This window comes from Ipomoea triloba, chromosome 7 (assembly GCF_003576645.1).
Source record: "Ipomoea triloba cultivar NCNSP0323 chromosome 7, ASM357664v1".
NCBI classification, from domain to species: Eukaryota; Viridiplantae; Streptophyta; class Magnoliopsida; order Solanales; family Convolvulaceae; genus Ipomoea; species Ipomoea triloba.
This window is the reverse complement of record NC_044922.1, coordinates 25,451,664-25,461,764: the sequence shown is the minus strand read 5'-3', so window position 1 is coordinate 25,461,764 and position 10,101 is coordinate 25,451,664. Positions and strand designations below refer to the sequence as shown.

The 10,101-nt window shown below is 34.9% G+C and overlaps 2 protein-coding genes across 2 annotated transcripts; both read right to left on the bottom strand.

Moving 5' to 3' along the window:
- Positions 1–241: 241 nt before the first annotated feature.
- Positions 242–987, bottom strand: LOC116024989. The gene has a single exon (XM_031266040.1). It carries the CDS (start codon positions 944–946, stop codon positions 428–430), a length of 519 nt encoding a protein of 172 aa, XP_031121900.1. The 5' UTR covers positions 947–987; the 3' UTR covers positions 242–427.
- A 5,321-nt stretch (positions 988–6,308) lies between these two features.
- LOC116026237 (probable polygalacturonase) lies at positions 6,309–9,637 on the bottom strand. Its single transcript, XM_031267718.1, has 6 exons — positions 9,458–9,637; positions 8,433–8,764; positions 8,172–8,292; positions 7,889–8,063; positions 7,743–7,813; positions 6,309–7,368 (listed from the first exon to the last, which is right to left on the bottom strand). Exons 1-6 carry the CDS (start codon positions 9,498–9,500, stop codon positions 6,695–6,697), a joined length of 1,416 nt encoding a protein of 471 aa, XP_031123578.1. The 5' UTR covers positions 9,501–9,637; the 3' UTR covers positions 6,309–6,694.
- Positions 9,638–10,101: the final 464 nt, after the last annotated feature.

Genomic DNA, 10,101 nt, shown 5'->3' with positions numbered 1-10,101 from the left:
AGAAAAAGAGAAAAAAAGAAAAAGTTTGATTAAACTTATTTCATTGTATGCTTTTGCTGCTCTACTGCCAATGTATTTAACCACCCCTACAAAGCACTTGCAAAGTAGCATTGCATTAACATTGCAAACAACTGTATAATAGTGTAGAATCCAATTCATATCCTATAAAATATTGGGTGTTGCAATGAAAGAAGCCATCCAATTGATAACACAAACCACCAAACAGTAATCACACCACAAATGAAATAAAAGCCAGTAATCCCTTTTGAATTAGATGTATAAAATGCAAAGACATGAACAGTAAAGAAAAAGGGAAACAGATAAACCAATGAAAGAAAGGTGGCATCTTTATGCCAGAGTTGCAAGCTCAAAACTGGAATCGAGAATAAAAGTCCCGCAATCCGATTACCCAGAAGCAAAAACTTACTTAAATTGAAGAGACAAAAGGGTTGCTTCTAATCTCGGCGTGATCTTCATTCCCAAGGCTTTTGCAATCCAATCCACAGCCGCATCGCGGAGAAACTGCGAAATTATCGAGAGAAAAGCTAGCAGAAGCAATCCCCACCGAGAATTGAAGATCGTCTCCGCTCCGAATAACCTCCACGATGTTTAACCACAAGAAGAAAACCTTGACGCTGACGCCGCTGAGGTTCGTTATACGGCCATTTTGTATGTCGCCGGATATTCTAGAGTTATATTTGAGTTGATAAGAGCCTTCTAGAGAGAAACTGCACGAGTCCTTGAGGTAAGCATCGAATTTCCCAGTCTTCCAATCGATATCGTATCCTGTGATGCCCACAGGGAGGATACCTACGGGGAAGTCGAAGGATTCAACTACTTCGTAGGCGGAGGGAAAATCATCGCCGTCGCGAGCGGAGGAAATTAATGGCGGAAGGATTGCGAGGAAGACAAGGGAAACTGTGATCTGGTGGTATCTTGCAGACATTGTTGCGGGCTGTGGAGTTTATCTCCGGAAGAAAAGATGGATTTTATGTGAATTAATGTTTTGATTTCAATTTTAATTTGGCAATAATTAACTTGATATATCATAGTTAATTACATTTAAATATTGAGTTAATACCCAATATAGTCATCGACTATAGTGGTTTTACTCAATTTAGTCTTAAGTGACTTTTTGTATTCTATTTAATCATCGACTTTAATGGTTTTACCCACTTTAGTCCTTTGTTAAGTATTTTGTTTGTTGGCTGTTAAAAACAAGGTTAATATGATAATTTTATTTCTATTTTATTTTTTATCAAATTAATTATTAATTATACGTCCTAATTTCTCTCCCTCTTCTGCATAGTTGATACAGTTCCCTCATTCCCTTCCTCAGGCCGTAAAAATGTACTGCAGACACATTGACAGATAGCTAATTTCTAAACAAAAACAATACACTTCCTTAAAAATTATATATAGTCGAGAACTATTTTGGGTATTAACTCTTTAAATATTGTTCTTATTAGTACTCTATAGGAATTGTATTTCAATTGTACTTCTTCTTTTGGTATTATCCTTGTATAGCTCATATATATTCCATGTACTATAATATGGTTATTTAATATATTCCATCAACCAAACCTCATATAATTAGTTACGTGGAAAGCAAAATTTCAATCCATCCATGAAACCTAAATAAATTAAACTTCTTAAATGGGTATCAATTAGTACTGTCAAAGTGGGTAAAAATTCGCGGGTCGATCCACACCCGCCCCGCGATAGAGCGGGTTAGGGATACATAATAGGTGACCCGCGAAAACGCATGCTTAATGGGCTTGGCCTGCTAAGGCCTGAAGCTCGTGCGGCTTTCGGGCTAACCAACGGGCCAACCCTTTTTTAAAAAATTAAAATTATTTATATATATAAAAACTTGTGTATTGTGTTCGCATGCGAACAAAGTACACTAAGTTTTTATATATATCTAATTATATATAATTAATAATTATATTTATTTATATTAAAATGTAATAAAAATAATTTTTTTATAAAGCCCGCAAGGCTTGTCAACCCGCGTGGAACGGATTAGGGTTGCGTGAGCCCTAATCCGTGGGCCTAGCGAGCCAGTCCACAAAAGCCCGCCAAAAATTAAGCTTGCAATGGAACGGACCAGCCCGCTTTGATAGTGCTATATCAATCAACAAGAATCTTGCATTCATTAACTTCAATTCTTGAAAAGTTACGAAATTCGAAGTTTTGTTTTTGTGGCGCTGATTGGATTGCTGAAATAATAATACCCATCCAAATATAAAATACTTCAAGGAATCCTTTGGTGTATGACTGTAGATATTCGAAGAAGTGATGGTTGAAGTTGGAGGACTTTAATAGTAATGTTTCCAAATTTTAAAATAAAGTTAAATCCCAAAAATTATTCTATTGTATGTTACGTTATTTATCAATTTTTGTTCTCTACTTTAAAATCCACTATATAAGATTCAGACTATTGATTTTGTAACAATGTTGATCATCTATTTAAAAATTCGATAAAATATTGTATTGAAGTGTAAAAAACATAAATTCACTACAGCACCTTGCACGCGTGTGAGTCAAGGGCTAAACAATAATGGCTCCACATGCAAGATTTTCCTTCATTTCACTCGGATGGGTACGGTGTTTCTCATAAATTAATTTTTTTAATAAAATATTTATGAAGAATGCATTGATAGGAATAACTTTGTAGAGAAAATTAATTAATATATTTGGTGTTACTCTAAAAACATAACAATTAAATTACCTAGAAAATTAATTAAGTCACGATATAGCTCAAAATTAATTCGAGGCTTGTGCACACGCACTATTATTAAAATTGATTTGCTTTCTCCCAATGGTGCTAGGAGTGTTGAAGCGTTAGTTTCTCATGATACAATGAATCACAATGCATATATGTGAGCACTCAAATACAAGGTATTTATATGGAAATATATGTGAGAATTTTAGAGAGTTGAGAGTTTGTAGATGTAAAAATTAGAATTTTTAGGAGTCTAATTTTTTATTTTTTATTTTTTAAATGTTAGCTAATGCAAGGTATTTATATGGAAATATAATGGAATTCAATAGCATTCAAAATTGATTTTAAAATTCAAATTATAACTTTGAAAACTAGCAAGTATTTATATGGGAATGGAATTCAATAGCATTTAAAATTGATTTTAAAATTCAAATTATAACTCTGAAAACTAGCAAATTATTAATCATAATAAATATGATACGCACTAGAGAAAATCTCTATGCTACACAATTTAAACTTTTTTAAAAAGTTAAATTGTATTTATACTGGTGCAAATTCATATCCATTTCTAATATGAGGCAAATACTAGTTAAAAGTCTTCTCAAGTACCACTTTTCTCATTTTGAGCGTATAATATATCAAATCCATCATTCAACTAATCTAGTTTTAAAAAATAAAAATAAATAAATAAATAAGACTCTAAGAAAATCTAAATCCACTTTGATCGTCGATCCAAATTGAATGTAGACTCACTCAAATTAATATTTCAAATTGATCATTTAAAATGTCAATTTATACTATTCTTTTCAACGCAAACCTTCACTTTGCATTACGCAATAATCAACAATCTCCCACTAATACAAAGAGAAAGAAAGATAGAGTAATGTGAGCATAAAAGGTAGTTAAGTCCTTTAAAAAAAAGGTAGTTAAGTAATTTAAAGTATTTTCTAATCAAATACATACTCCTAGCATGAAATAGATACAGAAGAAAAACTACAATGCAGTTGTTCATTTACAAGTTAAATGAAAATATGAAAATGAGTTGCTACTTTTTTTGCATGTGCTTTGGATTCATCATATCTCGTTTGCATACGATATTTGTTGTTTATTGGCAAAAATGTCAATTTCTCTTATGCCTTCCATTTTGTCTTTTTCAGTCAATCAAATTTTCAATAATGTTACTTATTTTTATTCAATTTATTCATTTCACATCACAGTTCACCTGATAAGGAAAGCTGAGTTTTCCTACCAGAAAAAGATATATATAAAATAAAATTATATATATATATATATATATATATATATATATATATATATATATATATATATATATAGGGTTAGGTTCCGGTATTGACAGAGCTTCTCGTGCAGCCGTGTGGTCATTCATCATTAGGTACACACAAATGCACCACAAAGTGTTCAGAAATGCACCATTAAGCACAATGCATTTTTTTGTGTATGGTGCATTTATGCATTTCATTTTGGTGTATTTTCAAACAGTATGTAGTGCATTTAAGTAGTTGATGGAATACGTGCTTTAAGTAGCTTAGTGTTAACTACCATGAGAATGGAGTCTAATGTTAATTGAATAATCCAATTACTATGAGAATAGAATTGGCATTTTTTTTATTGCTTCTCACTTGACTCTTGGTAGATCATTATATTGCATGATTTCGAATCCTTATAGCATCAATATCAGTGAATATTAAAGAGTACGGTATTTGGAACAGTGCTATGCCACATGGAGGAGAGAGAAGGATGAAAGTTCATCTGCAAGAGATGAGTTTATTGGTAGAAGTGAGACCCACATTTAATTTATTTCACACGCACAATTTTGCGTGGAAGGCAATAACCCTGACAACTGACTTTATTTATTATGTAGTATTTTTTTAAAATTATATTTGTTTTATTTGTTTTCCCTCCCATCCCATTTTCTCTTTCATAATCACACTTATAAAAATTACTCAAAAATCGCAAAATAACTCCACCAGTAAGGTCTAAGGATGCTCTTTATACACCCTATAGCATCTATGCAAGAGCTAGCTTAGTCTAAGTCGCTACTCCTATATATTATTATTAACTTCAATGTTGTTAACTTCGTTGTTGTTTACTTTAATTACATTGCTCGATTTCAATATATCTCTTCAAAAATTAATTCAGACTAGGATAGCTTCTATGAAAGTTGTCATGTTGTGTGCTTGACTTGCTTGTCATTTAACTTTTCATTTTGGACCACTCCTTGTGACGACAAATCACAACTAAAAATAAATTACTTTCATTTTAAAAGTTTAGGTATTATTGACACAAGTGGTATAAATCTTTATAATTTTTTTAAGTGTTAACTACTAACATTGAATATCTACTTTTACTAAACACTTAAGTACAAACAGCTAATACAATATGCTGGTCAGAATTGACATTTCTCGTTAGTCAAAACCGCTAATTGCTAAAGAAAGCAATAGTTGACCAAATAGACACAAGATAGTTATATAGGGCCAAATTATTTATTTGGCTGTTGTTTATTAAGTAATTGATTGAAGAGAGGACAATAAAACTTGGGAAGTTTCTTCAGACCGGTAAGAGTTCAATTCTCCCGGCATTCAATTGCATCTTCCTTGTTTGTCTGGATCTTCATTGTAGGACAACCCTACTGGGGAGACTTTTGTCATGTTTCTGTACATTATACTATATGGAATCTTAAACCCAGCTTTGGATGCTTAAATATCTCTATGCTTATGGGATACACGTCTTACTGTTAACTCCGTACCACTTCAATGATTTTGAACCCTTTTACTTTAACCTCTTTATATATATATATATATATACCAAACAAATCTTCTGTTTATGGGGTTGACGAAAGAATTTGTAGCCATTAAAGCATGGCCCGTGGATTGGTTGTTTGAGACTGTTTTTATGGGTCCAAGCTTAGATAAAAAGAAAATAGGAATTTAGTCCGCACTACAGCTCACTTGGTTCCTGGGTGATAGATTGTGGATAAAGGTATATCATCGAGTGCTAGTAGCTGCAGTGTGGGCAATTGCTATACCATGGTCCAAAAATTATGTGTCTTCCATTAATATATGTACATAACATGTTAACTGCAGGTACAAAATACGTCAATTGCAGACACATAATTTGAAGGTTATTTTAGATCAGAGTCCACAACAATAAGGTAGGTCCTGGTCCATGGTACAATTTGCCCAGTGCAGGAGTTACACCAACCTAATAGGTCGCTGATTCATCGTGATTTTCCCTCTCCTATCGGACCTCGAAATGGTATTGAAGGATTCATAAAAAGTAAGTTAATGCAGCAATGGACAAAGTTGAGTGGCAGAGTTACAGAAGTTGACTGACTCATCATTCATGTCTTCTCCTGGCTTCTCTTTAGGGGGCGGACAAGCAAAACATGATGATTATTCAGCAGTGGCATTATCAGTTCCATAAAGATACACAGAAGAAGAAAACTCCATTACTGATTCATCATGCTTTGGTTTCTTTAATTCCCTGCAGATCAGAGGAGTTTGAAATGGGAATTGTGAAAACATCATTTTCATGTATGGAATTAAGGAAGAAGTGGGCATATTCTCAATCAAATGGCTAAAACTTTTATTGCAAAATGTCACTTCAATATAACACCCCTTCAGCACCAATATAATAACAAACAATCTTGGGTGGTTCCCTTCCCATACCCAAATTTACAAATGTAAGACTAATGGTAAAAAAAAAAAAAAGAAAATAAATAAATAAATAAACAGCCAAAAGAAGCAAAGTATCTCTCAATGCACTGCACTACCAAAACTTTTCTTACACATGAATGAAGAACTGATGCTGTACACAAGTAACCCATTTGCAATGGTAAAGTTTCTTCAAGGAATTTGTTTGCCCGATCGACCCTCATTTTGTCCTTCTGAATCGGGGGGAGATTATACAGTGGCAATGAATTATGTCTCTTTTTCTTTGGAAGGATTATAAGACCGCAACTTGATTGAACGGGGACTGAAAGGAGAAGCAAGTTGCGGATATATTGGCGATTAGGGTATGAAACTCGGGGCAAGGTTCGGGGGACACATTTGAAGAGAAACCAGATACGTTAGAACATATCCACGGTTCAGAAGCAGCAGGCGAAATGGAGAAGGTTATATTGGACAGGCATATAGAGGTAAATGGAGATTCAGATAATCCGGTGAAATTTCCAGCTATGGAGATATTTGATCCAACTATGTCTTCAAACGTGATTTCACTGACCAATGGGAATGCTTCGGGATCATATTCGTCATCTGGATGTGTGTCACTGTAACCCGTAGCCTTTATTGCCACCCGTACATTCTCCATTGCAACATTAGAAACGAGAATACCCTGGATATAACCTCCCCTTCCCCTGGCAGTCTTCAGCTCAATTCCCGCAAAAGAGTCGTGTAGGTAGAGGTTCTCCACGAGTACATTTGAGATGCCACCGGACATCTCACTGCCAAAAGCTATACCCGCACCTACACTGGACTGCAAACGAACCCCTCGAATGTGAACATTCGCTGCAGGTCTCCCATAGGCAATCCCATACTCATCCCACCCACTTTTGAGCACGATGGCATCATGACCCATGCTAATGTTGCTATTTTCGATGCAGACGTGTTCAGAAGAGTCTGAAAGGAATTTTATAATCACTATGACAATACATGATAATTAAATACATCCAAGCAAGAACAGTGTTAAGATCAAGCGCTTATCACTACACCAAAAGCTATAGCTAGTAGCGAAAGCGCAACTTTATTTCCTTATATACCGCCATCACATTTTCGAGAGGCAGGGTGCTGGACTTGGCCCTTCACTGGCCTTCGCCCAGCAAATAGGTTTAGTTGACCACTTCTATGGGAGCCGGTCTAAGCTCAAGCATGAAAGATAAATCAATATTTATTTAATATGTTTCTTTCTCATCAACAAATTCATACTAGAAGATATTCTTTTGAGAAGAACGCAATAAGCTAGTATCATTCTAGTGTTCCAAATATACACAAACCTGGGACAATGCCATTAGTATATGGTGAACTGTCTGGGGATTGAACTGTTATGTTCTGAACGGTCACATTACTGCAAAGACAAAAGATTCTCAGAACTCCACAAAATATAGGTCATGCGATGTTTTTCGAAATCTAAACAAAGTACCTGCAGTACGCAGGAAAAACGTTCCAAGCAGGGGCATTCAGAAGGGTCAAGTTTGAAATAACAACATAACTGGAACCAACGAATTCTACAAGATTTGGTCGACTGTAATTCAAGGCATGGGCTTCAAACTGCTCCCACCAAACCGAACCCTGCCCATCAATCGTTCCATTATTTCCTGCAAAATGAATTGGCATATGAGAGGTGCGAGAGCGCTACAACCAATATCCATTGGCATGATAAAAACATTAATATAATTAACAAACCTAATACAAAAATTCCTTGCCTGTTATCACAACATCGGTTAAATTATTTCCAGTAATCAAGCTTCGATATCTCCCACCTGGAACATCAATACCTCTCCCATAAGACGGTAAGGGATCGACTATACCCCAATGAGCGTAATCCTGCAAACAGAAAGTACTTAAGCACATTGAGGAACTATGATTCATCTCCCTACTCGAAGCAATTCGAAGTTCCAGCAGATCACATAGAATATGTTCTTGTATTTTCATTAAAGTAGAAAGAATGCGTCTTTCCAGCTAACCTCTGATCCCAAAATAATGGCATCTTTTTCTAGGAAGAGTGTCAAGTGGCTAGTAAGGTTGATGCTCCCAGTCAACCACTTGCCGGCTGGAACATAGAGCTGAGCCCCACCCTTATCAGCAAAAGACTTGAGATAAAAAATAGCATTCTGAAATGCTACCGAGTTTAATGTTTTCCCATCGCCCACAGCCCCAAAGTCCAATACCGATGCACTGTGAGGTCTAGGTTTCAAAGGCTTATTGAATTGGCATTCTCCCTCATATTGAGCTTCAATATGATCTGCAGCATAATTCAAAGCCAATAGCAAAAGCAGAACCACTTGCACAGAGCTACCTGAAAAGCAGTACCAATATGAATTAAATTGGAAGTTAATAGAGGAGTAGGGAAACACCCACAAGCAAAAGGACACAACTTGACCCACCCAACAAGCATTAATTTGGGGTTAGGTAAAAATGAGAGAAAATCAATTAAATCTTGTAAAGATGGTAAATTTAGAAATGTTTGAGCTAATCTGTACTAAATACTGGTAAAACCAAACAAGCAGATCCACTCTATCTACTCAAGGACTGCAAAACTAAATCTAAATCCCCCAAACTGCCCAAAATCTTGACTTATTAACACCCAAAACCAAATAACCAAACACACAGAATCTTCAGAAAACCTTGAATCTAATCACAACCCCTTCAGAAGACAATGTAGAACACAAACCACACACCAAAACACAGATGAGACAACAGATCAACCAAATCTCAACCAAGACTCACAAAAGAACCAATTCAGACACAAATCAACTAATCAACACTTCAAAATCTCCAAACAGAAGAAGCTGAAACTACAAAACAAGATTAAACACCCAAGTCAACACCAATAACAATGATTCCAATCTGACACACAACCCAAACACCAAACCAACACTAGCAACATTGGGGATTACACACACAATAACGTTTCAGATGCCCAGAACAGTAAAAGGAAATTGCAGCGCAGTTAGTAGTATCAGAAGAATCACTAAAACAAGCAACGTACTTACTAGCCCCTTCATGGGTTCCCTCACTTTCTCTCCTCCCATCTTAGCGCCGGACCACCACTCTCCTCCCAGAAGTTTTCAGCACTGTGGGATGAGGGAGGAGAAGGAGGAGGGAGAGAGAGAGAGAGAGAGAGAGAGAGGAAGAAAGAGAAATGGTATAATTGTATGATACTTGTGACGTAGAACAAAGATGAGTGAGTCGCAATTAAGGAGAAAGAAAATTAAATTAAAAATGAAAAAAATAAAAATAAAAAATAAAAAAGGGACGGTAAACGAAAAGGACAGCGCAGAATATGAAAAAGACAGCTCCTCATCTACGTATAAACGCAATTATTTTTTCTAATTTATTGAAGTATATATACTAAGGTAGGTTCATTTCAAAATAAAATATATACTATGGTAGGTAAATTATATAATTTCGTACACAAAAAAATATAACCTTATAAAAGTTAAAAGTGATGGTGTATAATTTCAAGTGTTTTTTTTAATAAATTATTTAAGTAATTAAATGTACCTTGTATTTTAATTTTTTAAAATATGATCTTTCAAAGAAACAATACATTGTATTCAATTTTTAACTAATTTTGTAATTAGGAATGTGAAATAGTGTCACATACTAATCAAATTATAAATTTAAGAGTTA

Bases quoted from the DNA above. Each gene is read 5' to 3' on its own strand.
- LOC116024989 (XM_031266040.1), bottom strand. From the start codon at position 946: ATGTCTGCAAGATACCACCAGATCACAGTTTCCCTTGTCTTCCTCGCA.
- LOC116026237 (XM_031267718.1), bottom strand. From the start codon at position 9,500: ATGGGAGGAGAGAAAGTGAGGGAACCCATGAAGGGGCTAGTAA. The intron at 8,765-9,457 runs GTACGTTGCTTG...ACTGCTTTTCAG, and splicing joins ACCCATGAAGGGGCTAGTAA to GTAGCTCTGTGCAAGTGGTT. The intron at 7,369-7,742 runs GTTTGTGTATAT...AATTCCTTTCAG, and splicing joins TACTAATGGCATTGTCCCAG to ACTCTTCTGAACACGTCTGC.